We start from the raw sequence: 20,685 nt of genomic DNA, 5'->3' as shown, positions 1-20,685 counted from the left end.
AAGTGTGCCAGGCACCGGGATCAGAAGTGTATTTGAGCCCCGCCACTAGCTGCCACCATGGTTGCTGCGCTCTTGCTTCACCCACTCTACAATCTTGCACAGAATAGGACCTCAGTAACTCTCTCTCTCTTGAATGATTATATGATTGTTGGATGATGCTTGAGAGTCCTTATGATGATTTTTTTCCCAGCCTTTCCCCACTTCTTTACTATGCCCTTTCTCTTCCTTTCCTCCAGCCTGGGTTTCAGTCTACCTTTGGCATTGATTTTTCTTGTCTGTAGACACTTCCTTTCACTGGTTCACGATAAATTTACATGTGGGCTGTGGAAACTTGCTAGATGTCAAGAAAGCGCCAATCCATTGCATGCTATTATTTTTAGAGTGTATTATTGTTTTATCAATTGAAATTAAATCAGGCAGACCCCCTGAGCCCTCCCGTGAGCTGTTTTCGCCTTCCTACAGGTGATACTGCTCTGGTTGCTGAATGTGCCCTTTCCCCAGACTTGGTTTTGGAGTTAAGTCACCATCAGTGGAGCCCTCTCTTTAAAAGATGAAGAAAACATTTGCTCCTTCTCCCTGGTTGGAGACTTGGATGAGATGAGGTAACAGATAAAGAATGGAGCCCCACCTCATTCTAAAACCTGCTCTTTCCATTCCTTTCTCCACGGAAAAAGAGTACAATTCAACACTATAAAGATTGATTGTGAGCAAATGAGATAGACAGGACAACCGATCATTTATTAAATATCCTTTCATGCCAGAAACAAATGTATTATACACACAAAAAGCACACAAAGCACGGTAGTACCATGATTACAAACGTGGGTCCGAGTTCGAGTCCTGCTCTGGAGTGACCAGTCCTGTGAGATGGAGAACTGGTAGGTCGGCTTAGCCTCTCCCGGGCTTGTTTTCTGTCCTGCAGAGATGTGGCTCGCTAGGCGTTCCTCCCCCGTAGAGGTGCTGTAGGGTGTAAATGATGCACGTGGGCAGCCCGAGCACAGCTACTCGTTCCTCGTAAGTGCAGGAGAGCATAGCTTTTGCAGTGACGGCTTTATAACAGCCCCGTGTAGACTCTCAGTGCTCCAAAGGGATGCCTTGTGGTTTGGAGATGGGATTCTCACTTCTGTAAATATCCAAGGATTGTGTAATTGGGCCCTGATGATTTGAATCTATTCTTTAGAAAGTACATATTGTAGATATATTTTTCAAGCATGCATGCTTTTTTCTTTTATTATTTATAGTTCTACCCTCTCTCTTGGTGGGACTTTTCATGGAATCCAGGAAAAAGTCCTAAGCCACCTGCCTCTTCACACGTCTCCATGGCGGTTTTCTTCCCTGACTAGAAGAGGGTTCTGCATAGGAAATTTTCTTTGTTCCCCTTTTCTTGGAGTCTCTCTGTCTGTCTGCCCACCTCTCACCTGTCCATCTGTCCATTTCTCTACCCACTCATTCTTCTGACTTGTTCCAAAAAGCATTTCAGGCAGCTTACAGAAGAACAGATACCAAATAAACAGGTGAGAAAATGGGGCCAAGTTCAGACAGTGAGGCTAGGAGGCGAGCCTGTGTGAGGATGGCAGCCATGAGAGACACGCGTCTGCCTTGTGACTTATAAGATCGACAGCAACAGTGTGCCTGAGGCTCCCAGAAGACACAGGGAAACAGGGTTTGTAGGAGATGTTCACTGGCTGTGAAATAAATAAGTGGCTCAGGAGAAGCCCAGCCTTTCCAGCTACTAAGGCTTAGGAGAATATTTTGAGTGTCTTCAACATCAGAGTATTTCATCTTTTCTTTTGTCAGAGTTCTACATATTGTTGGTTACATTCTGTACCTGGAAATTTCTCCAAAACTTCTTCCCACGTGAGTCCCATGACTCGGGAATGGGGTGGTCCTGCTCATTGACGGGGGTTGGCCAGAAACAGAAAATGACGGCTTCAAAGGGGCCTGGGATTTGTCAGTTATGTTTTGTCAGTACTGTAGAGTTCAAAAAATGCTTTCACAGTATCTCTCCATCTGAGGCGGCAGCGCGCTCTCTTACCAGCATCAGGAGCTCAGGGCCACGGGATGGTGGGGGCTGACTGCACTGCCGTCAAGACAGCTGAGCTAGTCACTGAAGGTGTGGTTCTTTTACGTAAGGCATTTCATGTTCTTTACTTGAATGTTTCAACAGGGAGTTAATTAACTGAGTCAATTAACATTTAATAAATATGATGCTTTGTTGAAAAGACAGTTATAGACAGAATATAAGCTCTGAAGCCTTTAAAAACGGTTTCATTACTGAAATTTCACTAGGGGAGATACAAAGTTTATCTTATTTATGCCTCTCTTTTAAAGTAACAAAGAAACAAGACAGAAAAGGCAGAGGATGGTTTCTGTTCTTCCTTTCTGCTTGCAGGTGCCCTCACCTCCAGTAGCATCCATCCAGACACTGGAACTGACACTGGCCGTGCTCAGAACTGCCTCAGCCCTGAAGACACAACTGACAAATAGAAGGGGGCCACGCCCTGTTACAGCAGGTAATCTCACTTTGTGGATCCTTATGTAACTGAGCGGTGTTAATCAGGATTGCCCGTTCTACATTGTGTGGCGCTGCTGCGGTGTCTCCTAGTTACTTGTTTCTGTAAGCATTCATGTATTATTCCCCACTGCGTGGTACTACACGTCTAAAAATGCTTTTTTCAGATGAAAAATAATGTGCATTTAATATAATAAGTCTGAAAAAAAGGGCAAAAGAGTCTATCCTGGTCCCACTACTCAGAGATAATAATTAACAATTTAACATTTATTTTCTGTTCTTTTCGTCAGTGTGTATCATCTCTGTCATAAAAACCAGTGAGCATTCTGTCCCTGTTTACTGTTCGGAGACCTCCATTTTCCATTCGGCTTATTACATGTTTTTCTACAATATTCTATCTCCCCTGGCATGATTTTTAAAGACCAGTGTAGCATTCTGTCTTATGGAGGCATCATCCATTTTACTTCGGACTTAAATAAACTTTTAAATTCCAAGTATACTTAACTGAAATACTGAAAAGAGAACTGTGGTGGTACAGGAAGGCCCGTAACTCCCTTCCCATTATTTCCTGAGAGTAAAAGCTGTTGAAAATTTGGTATATATATTTCATGACCTTTATGCCTATGAGATACATATATATACACATATGAGAAATCAATGTATAGGTGTGTGTATATATGCTTTATTTAAAAATGAGACCATACTATATGTTTTTCTGCAGCTCGCTTTATTCACTCAGGGGTATATCATGGACGTCCTCCCACTCCAGACTCACCCGGTCCTTTCAGATAGATTGGAGGGGTCTCCTGATGTGCGGGTGTCGTCTCTTGTCCACGGACACATTTGGTGGGAGAGTGCTGTGGACAAGTCCCTGGACCACGGCAAAACGCCGGCTCCCTCAGCGCCTGCAGCTTGCCTTGATTTACCGCATCATTGTCTTGATGGTGGACAGTTAAGTTTTCTCCATTTTCCACTGTCAGAAAGAATGTTTGAGTTGCATCCTTCTTGTACAGACATTCCTGTGATCTTGTATGTGTATTCCTTTAGTTAAGGCTTCTGGAAATTTAGTCCCTGGATGTGACATTTACATTCATCACAGACTCCTTTCAAGTGACTAGAAATTCCTTCTCCATTGGGGAATGAAAAAATGCACAATTACTTATGTAACCAATTCTCTATCACTGGATATGATTTCACTTCAGTTTTTCTTCCCACCTTTGTAAACAGTGCTGTGTAAATGCCCTGATGGGTACATCTTTTTGGACTGATTTTTTTTTCCTAAATGAAACAATTCCTAGAAGTGGAGTTGAGTCAGTGTGTATGTACATTTTCAGAGCTTACAAATCCATTGATATGTCATCCTCTGAAAAAGTCGCTCATGATTTGTTCTCCCACAGATGGACACTAGCTAGAATATCTTAAAAATATTTGCCAATATGATAAGCAAAAGTGCTTTTTCATTGTTTTTGTTTGCATTTGATGAGCAGTGAAGTTTTGAGCATTTTTCACTCATTAGCCATTTGACTTTTTTAAAATGAATAATTCCTTTTGTCCTTTGCCCACATTTAAGTGAGGGAGCTTCTTGTTGCTTCGTGACAGCTTTTTGTATGTTATGAAAATTAACTTCGTGAATTCATCAACATGTATCACAGAGCTTTATCTTGTCTTTTCTTTCCTTTCATTTTGTTCAGGAAGTTTTTTGATTTTTGTTGTGGCTCAAACTATTCTTAAGATAGTAAATGTTTTCCTTATGGGTTTTATCTTTGACATTATTCTTAGAAATACTCTCTTATAATGGAATAAATCTCTTCTGTAGGTTTTTTTAATCTCTAAGATGGAGATTATAATAGTACATGTTATAGTGAGGAGAAGTTGAGTTAATAAGAGCAAAGAGTTGTATTTGCTGTTACTAGTACTTTTTAATATTTACATCACTATCTGCAATTTATCTTGTGGTCATTATGACAGGAATAGAATTTATTCTTTCCAGGTGATTCTCTGTCCCAGGACAATTATCGAATTCATACTTTTCTCTTTGATTTGAAATCCAAACTGTACAAAATACTTACATACACTAGAGTCTCTTTTTGAGCTCATGGTTCCCTTCTGTCAGTCTCCTTTCCTTACTCCAGCACCATATCTTACATATTGTAAAAATTTATTTAATAACTGGCAGTCTGATTTTTTTTGATTCTTTTCTTCCATCCCAAATTTTCTTCTCAAGTATTATGACTTTATTATTCCTGAAGAATTCCAAAATATTTTGTTCAAGTTAAAAAAATTAGATTGGAATTTTCATGGGATTTTTTAGTAATTTTGAATTATTGTTAGGAGAACTTACATGTTTACAAAACTGCTTTCCTCCATGCAATATGTTTATGTCTCTACATTCATAACTCTTACTTTAACCCTCAGTACAGTCCTGAAGTTTCTCCATTTAGAATATGGGCATTATTTTTGAATTTATTCCAGATTATTGTTTATGTTTTTGTTAATTTTGTAAGTGAGAATTTTTTGCTATTATATTTTTAAATGATTAAAACTGACATTTAGAAATGAAGATTCGGTTTGTCAATACTCACTTTGTAAATTGTCATTTAAAATTGTAAGTATTAAGTACTTGTTCCAGAATCCTTTCTTTTCTGTTTTTAAAAATTTGTTTCCAAGATTCTCAAAATGTTCATAGCTAAGTAGTATAGGTGGGGAGACAGATGGAGAGAGGTAGTGTGGCTCACGTACAAACTGTGAGCACTTTCATGGCTGCCTTTAGGCTGGAGAAGCCGCAGAAGAGCCCAGATTAGACCGGGGGTGGCTTTGTATGCACTTAAAAGCCAGCTTTCCTGCCTGTATGGTGAAGCCTGGTGGGCGTGGCAGGTAGATTATCAAGGTCTGATCAAGGTCATTGGCTGCACAGAGCGCTGTGTCTGTGAGAACTGGAGACCATTACCATGGGAAATGCTTGGTGCCAGGAACACTGCAGGGGAGCTGGGGGTCCTGTGTGTTAAGGATTTTCCAGTCCTGGGAGTGGGAAGAGCAGACTCTGCATTCAGATCTGAGTTTGAATTCATCCTCTTTAGTTTACTGGTCCTTTGACTTTTGTCAAGTTATACATCCTCTTTGAACTCCTGTTTTCTTGTCTCTCAAAACAGGAGAATTACAGCCTGCTGCTAGAGTGTTTGATCAGTGTAAATGATTTGTGTCTATAAGATGCCACGTACAGTCACAATCTCAGTGAGAAATGGGCTGTTGCCTCTTCTTCTGCAACTCAGTGCTCGATAAGACATCAGGGGAAAGCCAGTCCCTAATTTGTATGTGATGCAATGAGGAACAAAATTAACATCTTGTCTTTCCCTAGCAGTATTCTTACTTCTTTGCTTCATTTACCTCTTTCCTCCTTTACTCTCCCCTTTCACCTCCTCCACCAAAAGAGACTGAGTCTGTCTCAGAACACTAGATTCAAATTACTTTAAATGTTGGCTCATCCCCATGAAATTACAGTGAAATTAAAAAAAATCTGTACACATCCCAGACATGATTATATTTGATTTACACACACACACACACACACACACACACACACACACACACACACAATCAGGCTACCTCCCATTTGCTGAGGGAGAAGGACCACTTTTTCTGAGTTTTCATTCACTGAGCATGAGAGCAAAGTCTCTTAAGCAGAAATTCGCCTGGCTTCTTGCATGGTTTTTTAAATTGGATTTCTGCTTTGTGTCCACAGAAATATTCTCCTATTAGAAGAGGGGAAGTGGAGACATAGATATTCTGCTGAGATATTGGTGTCATCATATTTGAGTTGGAAAGGACTTAGGACAGCATAGAGTCATAACTTTTTATGGGTGAGAATCCATGATAGTGTAACTTGGACAAGAACCCGGGTCTTCTGTCTTCATGTCCACGTGGATGAAGAGGCAACTGGGTGGGGGGTGGCAGGGATCCTTGCTTGAGTTCCAGGGTCTTGCTAGTTTCCATTGTTCAGCTGCCTTTAGTTTATGTCCATGTGGCCTCTCATGGGAAGGTCACTCTATCCTGATAGACTGAGTTTCTAATCAGCAAAAAGTTCTGGACCCACTCATGGTTCCCAGAGATTTTCTGCTGACCTGCTGACACTTTATATATATGAGACCTAAGAAACTGCTGGATATAAAATCCTTATTGTTATCGTTTGCCCTCGAGTTCCACAGGAATGGGGTGCTGTCTCAGGCTGTCTAAGGCCAGCTCTGAACAAGGATAGGGTGATAGGCTGTGCAGCTGGACACTCCCCAGTCGAATGGGATTTCCACCTTAGTTTTTAGAATCAGGCAGATTAGTTCAAATCTTGCCTTTACCAGTTATTAGCTTTGTGACCTTGAGGAAGAAACTTTACTTTTTTGGGGACAAATTTTCTTTATTTGTAAATAAGTTCAGTATTTATTTTAGGGTATTTGTTTTAGAATTGAATGAGCTAATTCCCTCATTTATTCCTAAAATACTGATCACATGGTTCTATGCTGGTGACTTAGTGGTTGATTACTAAGGGACTCAGTAGTGAGAATGTGGGTGAGGCTCCCTGGATAACAGAGCTTATATTCCAGGATATGCTTGTAAAAGACTGGATTACAGTGGATTTTTAGTAAATGTCTATTCCTTTCCTAATCCCCATTGATTGTGTATATATCTTTATACTAATATATGAACAATTTTTATTGCAATTTGTCTTTTTGTAGTATTTAAAGTATGCAGCTATAACAAAAATACGTGAAATAAAATGATTTGACTTTTATTTTCTTTTCAATAAGCAAAACAAAATAAAATAGAAAAGAAAAGAAAAAGTTTTGAAGGAGTAGAAATAATTTTATTTCCGTGGAATCAACTCCCTATGTTAGGTTTTTCAGTTGTGTTCTTAAACAGCATATAAAATTGACAGGTTTTGACTTCAGTGTTGATAGCTGTGTGAGTATAATTTCTTTTTTTGGTTGTCTTTGATGAATTATTTGCACTAGATCATAAATAATGTGCATGTTACATATTGGAAATGAGGAAACAGTGGAGACATACTACCTCCAATGCAGTCATTTTGTTACCAGGTCCAAACTCATTCTGCTCACCAAATGACAGGCCAATAAACTGGGAGATGAGGTGTTGTAGCAAGGAATAGTGACTTTATTTGCAAACCTGGCAGACCCAGAAGATGGCAGACTGATGTCCTGGAGAACCATCTTCCCCAAGTCAGAATTGAGTCTCCTAGTATACTAAAAAGGGGCAGGGCTGCGGTTGGTTGTTGGAAACTTCTTGTTGTATGAATTGCTTGTCCTTTGAATCCACTGTTCTTGCAGCTGTCCATGTGGATCAAATCATGTTGCCCCGTAAAACCTCCAAAAATAAAACAAAGTAATTCTCTATTTTGCAACTCGCCATCTCTACCTAAGTGCAGATTAGTTAGCATCCTTCAAGATCACGGCCAGAAGAGGCTGTCCTGGATATTTCAGTCTAAAGGCAACTTTCTTTTACAAATGGTGCAGAGATAGCAAGTCTGAGCCTAGAAAACAGGGCACAGGGTTAAAGCCAAAGGAACAGACCTAACATGGGGTCAAAATTGTTCTTTTCTATTACAATTCGCTTTTCCACTTCATAGATAATTTTAGTAAGAAACATGAGCAATTTTGTATTTTTACTTCTTAATAACCGATAAGTGGGCCAACTATATTTTTGTGAGCAGGGGTGCTGTGTGGGCATAAGGGTCACAGCAAACTCTTGTTGGGGGTGGCCGACCCTGGAACATGTCTGATACCCCGTGAGTGTTGGTGAGGTTCCCCCTAGCCAGCGGCTCTCTTCAGGAGGCAGCATATGGGCATTGATATCTGGAGACCTCATTTTCGGCTACAGGAAATTTTTTAGATACTACGATTGAAAAATCACTCCAGCTGGGGATAATTAGGGAAAAAAGGAAAAGGAAAAGGGTTTGGAGTAGAGTAGAAGAGAAGGACATCAGATCACGGAGCCTGAGTGCTTGGCAGCTGGGCTTCGGGGGAGAGGGGAGCAGACGTGGGGAGGGGCCTGGCCCCGGAACCAGTTCCTGAACCTGTCCCCGTGCCCAAGCCACATAGCTTTCAATTGGGCCACCTCTCTGGGCTGGATGTCACCCTGGGCAGAACCTTGAGAATCGAAGGTAAGGGGTGGGCAGCACTCACCTAGGGTGTCACTGTGGATTTTGGTCAAGTCCACAGTGCCTTTTCTGGTCACGTGTCTTCATTTGTCCTTTATCTCTGTATCTGAGGAGGAGGAGAAAGGAACTCAGGTAGAGATCCAGGAAGATATCCGACTGTGTTAAGAGAGGACAGACACAGTGACACGGGGAGCGAGGACACTTGCACCAAAGTAAAATTACTTCACAACTATTGCTTCAGAGCTGCAGGTGTGAGAGAGCCTAAGCCTGTCTCAGAGTGCAGGGGACAAGCGGAAAGGAATGGCAAAATTTCCACTGAAAATTGAAATTTTGTAAAATAGCCTGCTACTGTTGCTTGTATCACTTGAATGAATGCAGGCATATTTCTGTGGGCATTTATAGGTTCACTCAACCCCACCAGCCCCTCTTGCCCCCATCGGGGATGGGATTTCTCAAGCACAGTGCCCCTCCTGCTTGGGTGGGCCACGCTGCGTGTCCTCGCCTGGGGCCAGGCTGCTGCAGGGCACTGAGTCCCCGAGGCTCGGCCTGGGAGACACGACAGGAATATCTCTGCTCTCGACTGAGGGCCTCCTTTTCGCCCTGCAGTGTAAGAATGCCGGTGACTGAGTTAGAAGCATGCTTCCAAGCTGTCCGTGTACTTGCCATTCAGAAGCGGACCCTGGAAGCTTCCGAATTTCTCCAGAATGAGTTCTACATTCACCTTCGGCAGGTGAGTGTATGTCTTTACACAAGTGGTGGAATTACTGCCGTTTTCCTGGAACTCACTCACCACTAGTCCATCTGATTTTTCTGTGCTAGGATTCAGTATGGCCTGCTAAAATATCTGGAGTCAGATCTTGAAACACTGATGAAGAGGATCATTTATTTTATTTCTATATATGACAGCCTTTTACTTTCAAAATTCAGAATTTTTGGTTTTTTCAGGAATTTTTGGGGGGTTGGAGAAACAACTTTGCTCTTACCATCTTTGAGACCTGTTGCTTTGTGCCTCTCACCTGTCTTCTGTCACTTGTCAGGCGATTCCATTTGTGACCCTGTCCGGGTTGTTCATGTTATAAAACATATAGTCTGTTAAAGTACAGTCCCTTTTACTCCGAAGACATTCCACAAATACTACTAAAATCTGGGTGTGGTTTTAAGAAGACAGAATCATTAGAACATGTACTTGCAGGTTGCTAGTGCAAAATCACCAAATCAATAGTCTAGCTCAACATCTAAAATCTTTCTAATCTACCTTGGATTTGTATGCATAAGTGAAGCAGTTTGCTAAGAACCCAAGACCAGGGTTAGAATACAGGCTGGTGTAGCTCAGCAGGTCCTCCTGAGCCAGCACTGTGCCAGAGGGTGGGGCTGAGGGGGAGAGGGCGGGGCCTTGGGGAAAGGGGAGGGCCAAGAAGGAGGGGGGTCCTGAAGTTCATGAGCTCAAAGTTTCATGGCAAACACCTTCACCAGGTGAAAAACTTGGAGTTTCTTCTAAGAACAGTAGGTTTGAAAAGAGTCATAAAAGCACGGAAGTGACAATATCCCATTTGTGTCTAGTATGGGAGAGCGGCTCTGGGGCCACTTGGGAGACTCGTGAGTCCAGGTGTGCAGTGTTGTGGCTTCCACATGAGCGGTGGGACAGTCGGTGGGACAGTCACTGGGAAAAAACGAACAGACTTTAGGCATGTTTAGATGGTAAAAAGGAAAGGATGAATGATGTCTGTGAAGGTAGGATGGAGTAAGGCCCAGGTTTCTGGGTGGATTAATGAGGTAAGTGATGGTCCTGCTGTGCTCTGAGGAGGGAAACTGTAGAGGGAGATCTAGGGGATAACTGATGAGTTCAGCTGTGGGTAAAGTGAAAGGCTGTTAGATGTGTGGTTTGGGAGCTCAGATGAGAGCCAGTAGCGAGTAGCAGGAGGGGAGAGAGACTGTCAAATCATTTTGTGAGCATACAAATAATTATGAGTAATGATACACTTACACCTCTACATTCTGGATTTAAATCCCATTAACATTTTGCTATATTGACTGCAGAGGTTCCTAATTTTTTTTAACAGAAATAAAATAAATAGAAACAAAATAGTGGAGTTAATGAACATCATAGAGTTGATGTGTGTCCTTGTATGTATTTTGATACCTCATCTGTTTATAACCATAATCTATAAAAAGTTAACTAGTTTAGCATAAGAGTTACACAGAGGGACGTGACACACAGTGTTGGGGCTTGAAGCTGATCTTCTCAGGCAAATTATGTCGCCTCTCTGTGCCTTAGTTCCATCTTCTGTGACTGCCCCCGGGCCCCTCATCACAGCTGATTTCCTAGACTAGATGTTGGGAGGGAGGCTGCTGAAGGGAGTAAGAAGTGGCAACTGCTAGGGACACTGAAGAGAGACACAAAAAGTGATTAAAGCCGATAAACTCAGTACAAACAAATACTCTCAAAAGAGAAAGAATCCCACAGTGTTTTGAGCCACTTAGCGTATGGGAAACAAAACCACGTGGACCCAAAGCTCTTGAGCATGTGAATATTGTGGGTGGGAGGGTGTCATCAGAAAAGGGTTGAGAAAAGGCCTTTTGGTTTCCCTTGACGTTTCCAGTAAGGATGGGGAGCAGAAGAGAAAACCCCCTGCTTCACAGTGGAAGCTGCTGTTTTGTGAAAAACTGACCAAAGTTTGGAGACCAGTCATCAGCGGTGCTGGCAAATGAAGAGACTTCGGGATTGGGTGGGGCACTTGCTGCGACTTCCAGGTGACCTGCTGGCTGGGGGCTGTGAGGCACGCAGTAGGTTTGCAGGGTGACCAGGGCATAATCCCTAGGTCTGAGGCTGCTGGTCTGACTAGCAAACCTGGGCACAGGCAGTCCTAATGGGGCAGCTCGGGATGTGGCCGGGGACACCTGCCATGCTGAGGGCGAGAGTGGGCTTCCCTGAGGGGGTGTCCCTGTGGAGATTGGGAAAGTGTTCCTGCAGGGGAGGAAGAGCCTCTGAGCAGGGTGCTGGATGCACAGGCAAGACCACCCTGAGCACGGAGGGTTTGGGGAGCCAGAAGTCACACAGTGGCCCGAGCAGCCTTGTTCCTGAGAAACTAGGGGGAGAAGAGGCTGAAAAGGCAGGCTAGGTTCAGACCCTGTGGTGGGTTATGAGTGACAGTAAAGGACTGGCCCGGCAGGCACAAGAGAACCCTGTGGGCGTCCCAGCGGGGACGTCACACCAGAGGGTGTAGCTGGGTTACAGACTTTGCCAATTATTAGCTGTGTGGCTTTGAGCAAGATCACCCCACCTCTCTCTATATATCTTCATCTGTAAAATGACACAGTGACAAGCTCGTGTCATCAGAAGTCTTAGTTTAGCTCTGATCCTCTGTGTCCAGTCTTGTCAGTACTTCCCTGCAAGGTTCTGCATTGGCCGCTCTTACCCACAGTTGGGAGGGCGTTGAGGGACATTGTAGCACCTGACGGCAGGAAGGGGTTGCTTTAAAAACAGACATGTAGCCGCCTGCAGCTGCAGGCCTGCAGGCAGTTTGATTGATGGTCCTGGAGAGGACTTTGGAGGTCTTAGCATCGTTTTAAGACTTGTTTTCCCTTGGAGGCAGCATTTGCCTTTGCAGATTAATATTGAAGATTTGGGCTTCTGTCAAAGCTGTCTTCAGAGATGGTTATATACGTAACATATCGTATAAAATAAATCGCTTTTATTTAATGTGTGGGACTTTGCAGCTGTTGGGAATATCTCTGTTGGCCTGGTCCCCACGGAGGCCACTAGGGGTCAGCAGATCTTGCGGGAGGGCAGGCAGCCCGCCATGCTGCTGCGGGGTGTTCTCCCCAGCATGGCACTCTGCTGAGTTGACTCTTCTCTGAGTTTGGTTGCCAGATGAGCAGAGAGCAAATAAATGAGTTCTGGTGGGATTGTATAATGACAGGAAGAAAGAGGGTCCCGTAGTTTTTCTGGACTAGAACATGCTTTTGGTTCCTGATCCAGTGTGTTCCATTACAGAATTGATGAGTTGTGTCTATTCTGGGACTTGTCGACTGAAAGAAATGTGTAGCCTGAAAGTTTAGAGTTATGCTTTATTTGGAGGGAGGACTCGAGGCGGGATGACAGCCTTCAAATCTGTCTGAGGGACTGCTCCCAAGAAATAGGGGAGGAGCTAGGATTATATAGGAACTTTACAACAAAGACCAGGGAGTTGGAAGAATAAAAGATTGCTTGTTATCTAAAGAAATCCAGGCATCTCAAGTTCAAGAATTTAGTGATTTTCTTTGTATGGGAGGAAGTAAACATTTTGGCTCATTGAATTCATTCCTTTTACAAGCACCTAGTTATCTAGGGCCAGTATTCTGTCCTGTCTTATTCTGAGTCCCCTCAGAGGGCACCATTCTGAGTGACTGCCTAGGCTGAGCTATAGGCCTGTCCTCCCTGGGAGATGGCGGCAGCTGCTGATGACTTGGTTTCAACATTATTTGTTTACTGACATGGTTGCAGTATTTTCATTCACATTGTAGTATTTTCATTCACAGTGCTCCCCCTTGGTCCTAAATTCGACCAATATTTTGAGAGACATTTCATGACCAATTTTGTCCCAGGGTGCTATGAAGGCTTATTCCTAGTTCAGGTTGAAGAAACTTCTGACCTGCCATTCAAGGTGTTAGGTGTTTTTATCAGGCCCTGTTGATACTAAAAGTTCTCTGGATGGCCTGTCTTACTAGTCTGTTATGATCCAGGAAATGTTTACCCTTCGTTGCTCATTCCCATACCTAGAATCACACTGTTATAATTATTTTATGCAGGGTTATAAATTTTATGTATTTCTTCAATATGATTTGCCATCATCAATCTTGTTGTAGGCCTAGCTACACTTTGGGAAATGTAAGAGAAAACAATCTTATAAAATAGACAGGATATAAGTAATACAGCTAGTAACGTTAATAAAGTCACGATTAAGAATTTAATAGTCAAGAAGTTATATTTTTGGGTTAAAATTTTTCTTGTGTTTCTGACTGAGTTTGAGTGATCTTAGGAGAAAGTTCGTATTTATGGTCAGGCTCAGAGCAGGTATTAATTGGCCAGGTGAGGTCTCCCACCTTGTAAGATCAACAGTGGCCTAAACAGAACTATAATTTCCTTTTTAGAATAACGTTTCTGAGGGCTATCTAGTTAGAGCCTTGGAGTAGGGAAACCCACCAAGGTAACACAGGAGTACTAGACATAGGTAATTTACCATAAACTTAACAATTGGAGTAGTTCATAATCAAATGTAGGAGAAATTATCAAAGTAATTGTTATACAGGCCTGGTCTGGTGTCTTGGGTCAGCTGTCTTCCTCATATGTCGTCATCTTCTAATCCTGGCCTGGTAGCTTTTTCTCCATTTGGGCATTGTTTTAATGTGAGCAGTGATCTATAGGCCAGTACACTGCAGGGGCTCTTTCTGATTGGAAATGAATCAGAAAGTCAGTTTCCTTCAGCTTTGCTGTGTATGGTCTAGTTAAGAGTACCTGATAGAGTCCTTCCATTCATGTTGGAGACAGTTTTTTAAGTCATGCCTGTTCCAGTATGTATAATCCCCTGGCCGCAGGTCATGGGGCATTGGATTTTACCCAAGGATATATTACTAAGCTTCAGAAAGAAACATACAGTGTCCTTTTAATAATTGAATTAAACTTTGCAGCAATGTAACATAACAGCAAGGAATGATCTGGGAAATGTCTTAGTAAATATAGAGCACAATTAACAAAACGAGAATTTAATATCCACTAAAATATAATCTTTTTCTCTCTAAAGTTCCCTCATTTTTATCAAATATAGTCAAATCAAGGTGAATTTGTTTACAAGTTAATTCTGATTATTTGATCATATAGGCTCTTTTAAATTGGCTGTGTTGGAACTTTTAATAAGGACTTTTAAGCTAGAATGTTAATAAAGTTTGCTAAGGCCAAGAAAGCCCCGTCAAGGGCTTGTCATAGATTTCTGCCTAACAGATTTAGGTAAATTCTTTCCTTTTTGAAGTCCTTAAAATACCTTGAGGTTCCTATACCTGTTAGGAGACGATCTTCCTAATTTATCTCATAGAGCCACTGGGGACCTTAAAGATTTTAGTCTCTTGAGGGATCAGATAGAGAGAAAAGATAACTGTTCTAAGTCTGCTTACATAGGTATAATTTATCAAATTGATGTGAATCATAACTAGTTTAAGGAGAAGAGTTTCTTTATGTCTGGTAAACAGGTTAAAAGCCAGTAGTATTTCAGACAAAATCAAAAGTTGTAACCATATTCATCAGTTTACTCAGTCCCACGTAACTAATTCTTTTAATCAGAGTTTTCATTAGACATTTAAAATTTCTTACCCAGTTTATTTCAGTGCTATAGTTTGAAATTTATTAGAAATCAGTAAATCTCCTTGAAGAGAGAGTAGTTTGCAAAATCATCAGAAGAAAATAATTACCTGCCTATAAATGACAACAGAATTAACAGCATGGTTAAAAAATATTACACTGTAATCTATAAAGAAACCTGGTCACAATAACCAGAATTATGACTGGTAACATTTCAGATATACCAGAATTTTAGGGAGTCCATATAATTTCTAGAATATCTATATTAATAATATTTTCTCATACAATATAACCTAGGAAGATTTATTATTCATTTGACAATACTTCCCATGTTAGTTAACATGCCAAATGAAACTTACTACTTTAAAATCTCTCTTTGAGATGTTTCAGGGACCCTTTGTAGCATCCCATAGTTAACTGGAGACTAAAAGAATTTTAATGAGAAATTGATATTTGGGGAGCTTGTTAAAAGTTTTCAAAACACTTGGTCAGATAAACGTATAGATCACTGTAAAGTAGTACTTACTCATTAACAAGAAAATATTTCAAAGGTAAAGGCACAACAGATCACTTAAGTCGCATAAGAAGCTTTACAATTTGTTACTGAAGGTGGATTAATATTTTAAGAAAATTTTGTCCCCTTAACAGAGAGAAAACCAAATCTAGTCTTGTACCAGCTTACTTCTAAGATTCATTTACTTTGCCCAAATTGATTCTAAACTTAGCCAATTCTGACCACGTACAAAACTCTTTCCTCAGGGTTCCTCTTCCACAAGCCTTCCACAGCTTTCTATACTCGTATTAGTGTGTCCCTTATTTTTTCTTCCATTCAGAAGTAACCAGATTCAGGACAAAGTCACTATTTTTCATTAACAAAATATAATTCCATTCCTTATATCTTCCTTTACACATTTATCTTACCTTCCTAGGATACTGAGATCTTTCCCTTAATAATAGAGACTATTTCAGAGTGGCACCAAGCATTTATTAATATTTCTAAATATCTTTAGTTTCTCTGTAAGAGGAAGTTACATGTTAAGTAATTCATATTTCAATCTTATTTTATCTGAAAATGGTATAGCTATTAAATAAAATCCTATCATTTAACTTAATTTAGCACAACTCTAGAATTTAGATACCAAACATTTAGAGATTATCTTAAGCATACATTTTAAATATATATTTTAAAAAATTTACCCAAAACTCTCATCTCATTTGCATTTAATTTACTTCAAATTTTATCACACCACATTACTATTATTTTTTTGACAAATCTGTAACATATAACAGGATCTTATTTGACTTTCATTAAACTTAGGTACAGTAAAGGTATTATACTTAATATTGATGACTTTAAAGATGTCTAATTAATTAGAACATACTTAAACTAAACAATACCAAGTGTTATCTTAATATTGAATATTTTCCAGTTCACGTGAACCTGAAGGTCAACTTAGTCAGTTTTTATTTTAAAAATACTTAATTTGTAAGCTATTACTTTTTACTTCAATTAAGCAGAGCTCTTTGACTTTGTTTTTTTTTTTTTTTTTTAGCAGTAGAAATATCTCACATCTATAATGTGTACTCAGGCTTATAAACAGACCAAAGCTAGAGATCTCATAGCTTCACTTTAAAACTTACTTATAAGATAGGTATAATAATAGTTGGAGTAAGCTGAATTTGCTTGCTCAAATTACTAAGGCTTACTATTTATGAAAAAGACATTTAAGATTTCTTGACAATGTCTGACGGACCCATCAGAGTTCTGAGTTCTAAAATGTCAAAAATTTCTTTGGCCTTAAGTTTTATCTCATTGAGGTAATTAGGCTCAGTCCTAGGTCACTGTTTGCTGTATATACATTTCTGATCTGCAAGACAATGACAGACACTTCCAGTTCCCCAGAGAACTGCTCTGTCACCCAGGCCCAGTTGTATCTCCTTATTTGGCTTTTTTGTATCAGTGAGAAGAGCTGTACACAAAGAATTCGAAGTTTTAAAACTTTAAAGTTCAATTTATCTTGTCTTCCAAAGCTTGCATAAGGCATTTAGTAAGGCCTCTTTTCCTTGAGTTATAAGTTAAACCCAGGGTAAACCTCTTATTATATTTTTCTATTAGCCACTGAATATTAGTTTTTAGTTTTACATTATATTTGAAGGCTCATGTAACTCTATTGGTTTCCTTATTTTGTTCAATTAATATTTTCTGAGGGATAGAAATGTGCCCAGCCTTGTAATACCAAGAAGGGGAAGCGTTTTTCCATTGAAACATATCTATCCCACAACATAATTAAGCAAAAAGTTTATATAAAGCCCATTTAAACATACCAATTTTACAAACTTTTATCTCAATTTTATTAACTCTTATACCCTTAATTTTAATATTTATTAGGTTTAATCAATAATTTTTATTTCTAGAAGGGATGCCAGAAGCCTTTTCCTTCTTTTCTTTTCTTTCTTTCTTTTTTTTTTTTTTACTGTATCTAATTTTATAGAAAAGTCTCTGGTATCCCCAAATTTGAGCCAAAGAACTTAGGACCTTCTCAACTTTTAATTTGATTAATTGGTCTGTTGCCCCAGTCATTGATCAAATATCACAGTCTACATATATTATATGTATCTATCCCTATAAAAACATACATTTTAAACTGGGGCAAATAAAACGGACTTGTTTGAACTTTAATTTTGGGGGGCAGTAGGTGATCTCTTTGGCCATTTTTTTTTTATCTTTACGTAGTGTAGTATCAAAACCTTGTCTCTAAATCCAAAAATGTCCATTTTATTTATCTCATTCAAAATAACCATCAAAAAAATTTACCCATTTGAGGTAAGCCCCTTATCTTTTTTTTTTTTCTGTTAAGAAAAAAATCTTTCGACATTTTTACATTCTTTTTTCCAGTTACTCAACCTAATTAACATTAATTATTCTAAGATTTTATTAACATCTCTAAAACCATTAATGGGAAAGGGAAAACATAAATGTAGCTTTTTAAACCAGTTTTTTTAAAATAAGTTCTTAGATTAACCATTAGATATATTTTCTACCTTTAAACTTGATTTTAATAGGTACCAATAAAACGGCTGTTTATAATGAGAGCTCTTTCAACTTTCACCAATTTAAAAGTTTTTCCAAATTAAGGGATCCATCATATGGCCATCAATTTATATATATATATATATATAGTGATTTTAAACAAATAAGATGAAGAGGCTTTTCCAAATGATAGTAGGGGTGCTGCCTAAATAAAATTCAAAAGTTTACTCTCCAAAAGGTAAAGCAATTCATGGTCCAGACTGATGCAACAAAGGTTAAGATGGCAAAATGCCTGAAAATTGGTACAAAGGATTGTTGAGAATCCCAATTTATTTGTGTGGCCACCATATGTACAAAATACTTGTACCTTTTGCATGGCAGAGTCCAAATTTTCCATTAAAAACAAAAAGGAAACACATATATACATACATACACACACATAAAACATCCAGAGAAAGATAAAACGTTTATATTTCAAGGACACCGGAAGAGAAATCCAAGTTCCCCCTAAAAGGGTTTTGGTTTTTATAAGTCCAGAATTCCAAAAAATGTTTTTATCAGGCCTGGTTAGTTACTTTAAGAGTGAGTTTTTTTTTAATTCCCAATTTAATTTCTAAGTTTTGTATGTATATAAACCTGGCTGGGGTATTAGTTGGAGGCTGGCAATCTGTCATTTCTTTTTCTTTTTTTCCTTTTCTTTCTTCCTTTCTTTTTTGTTTTTTTGTTTTTTTTGTTTTTTGTTTTTTTTTTGAAAGTTCTATTCCCCATTCTAAGGTAGGGTTGTCAGAATAAAATTGCTAGTAGGTTTTCCTGCAGGGACAACTCTATGGCATGAAGTCTTTGCCTATACCACTCCTGCAAGTTTCTCAGTCATCCGAGAAAGCTGTTACCAGCCAGGAAGAGGGTCCCATTTTTGGAGTTGAAAGGTTCCTCATAAGAGTTTTACTTTTATTCTGAAAAATTCAATGGAGGTAACCAAATTGAGGAAAACATTAGACCAGCCTCTTACCTAACCACTCAGTCCTGACCCCAGTGTCTTTCAACATGGACCCACTCTGGATGTCTCCACTGGGTATTTTCCTGGTATCTTTCAACCAGCCCCACCTTGGACGTCTCCTAAAGATGGGTGTTTCCCGTTATATTTCAACCAGGCCCCACCCAGTATGTCACCACTGGGTGGGTTATTCCCCCCCAGTATCTTTCAACTGGAGGGCCAGGTACCTGGTTACACCGCCAAATAAAACTCAGGATTATCACCCAATATGGGAGATCCGAGAACCAAGACAGACTCACCCAAATTCATCTGGACTCCCCGAGGAGGTGGATGGGCACAAAGGGCCACTACTGATACCAAGGCTCCGGTTACTCGGAGAGTTCAGGTGGAGAAAGTCTGCTCTGGGTCCCTTTATGGTGTCCAAAACTGTTGACTGAAATACATGTGCAGCCTAAAAGTTAAGAGTTATGTTTATTTGGCTGGAGGACTCGAGCCGGGATGACAGCCTCTCAGATCGCTCTGAGGGACTGCTCCGAAGAGGTTGGGGAGGAGCTAGGATATATAGGAGCTTTACAACAAAGACCAGGTAGTTGGAACAATAAAACATTGTTTGTTATCTAAAGAAAGCCAGGTATGTCAAGTTAAAGAGTTTAGTGATTTTCTATGTATCATTTGGGCTCACTGGTTTCATTCTTTAGACAAGCACCTAGCTATCTAGGGCAAGCATCCTGTCTTTTCTTATTCTCATTCTGTTCAGAGGGCACTGTTGTGAGTGGCTGCAGAGGCTGATCTTCAGGCCTGTCCTCGCTGGGGGACGGCGGCAGCCACTGATGACTTGGTTTCAGCATTATTTGTTTACTGACATGGTTGCAGTATTTTCATTCACATTGTAGTATTTTCATTCACGGACTGATTGTGGATAATCTGGAAACTTGGAAAGGAACCGAGATAGAATTACTGCAGGTACCTTCTACTTTAATATTCCGTGTGCAAACATACACACGGATGAAGCATACATTTGAATTTGGTGGTGTAGGGAAGGGTTTCTGCACATTACAGGAGAAGGCGAGGCAGAATTCCTCTACTTTGTTGGCAGGGATGTGGGTCCACCTGTCTTTTCTGTAGCGGTTTCTGAGAGCAGTTTATGGTAATTAACAAACATTGACAAATGGTGGCACACATTGCATTTAAGAACTGGCCTGTGCAAACTTGTGTATTGGACAGGTGGATTGGAGAGAGATGTAGCCCAGGCCTGGGCTCAGATACAGGTTTAAATCGCCATTTCCTCACCAAAGGGCCTTGGACTAGAGTGTAACCTCCCTTAATCTGTTGGTGAATCTGTGAAATGTGCATTATAATATTCGTTTCTTCCTGGGTTTGTTGTAAGTTGTAAACAGTATTATAACACTCATGAAACACTTAACAAACAGGCACTTAGCAGTGTTCACTGTGTCTGTCTGCCACGCTTAGCGTGTGTCACAGCCTTAAAGGTAGCATGTGCCTCTTGAGAATGCACTGGTAGCCCCTTGAATAGGTTGTGAATTTGGTGATTTCCTTTAATCCTTGAAACTCTATATGTCATGGGCAGTTATTTTCATGGACAGATGAGGAATCTCAGGGTAAACAAGACTGTGTAATTTGCCCAAAGTCAGAC

General features: G+C 40.1%; 1 protein-coding gene across 1 annotated transcript in view; it reads left to right on the top strand.

Moving 5' to 3' along the window:
• Positions 1-1,874: 1,874 nt before the first annotated feature.
• Positions 1,875-20,685, top strand: part of LOC141575217 (uncharacterized) — a 93,790-nt gene continuing 74,979 nt past the window's right edge. The window contains exons 1-3 of the mRNA XM_074353968.1: positions 1,875-2,113; positions 2,393-2,513; positions 9,282-9,405. Coding sequence (XP_074210069.1) covers positions 9,289-9,405 — 117 coding nt within the window. The 5' untranslated portion in view covers positions 1,875-2,113; positions 2,393-2,513; positions 9,282-9,288. The remainder of the gene's footprint in view (positions 2,114-2,392; positions 2,514-9,281; positions 9,406-20,685) is intronic.

The sequence above is a fragment of the Camelus bactrianus genome, chromosome 27, assembly GCF_048773025.1.
Source record: "Camelus bactrianus isolate YW-2024 breed Bactrian camel chromosome 27, ASM4877302v1, whole genome shotgun sequence".
Lineage (NCBI taxonomy): Eukaryota > Metazoa > Chordata > Mammalia > Artiodactyla > Camelidae > Camelus > Camelus bactrianus.
The sequence above is the reverse complement of the archived record's forward strand: the minus strand, read 5'-3'. Positions and strand labels throughout refer to the sequence as shown.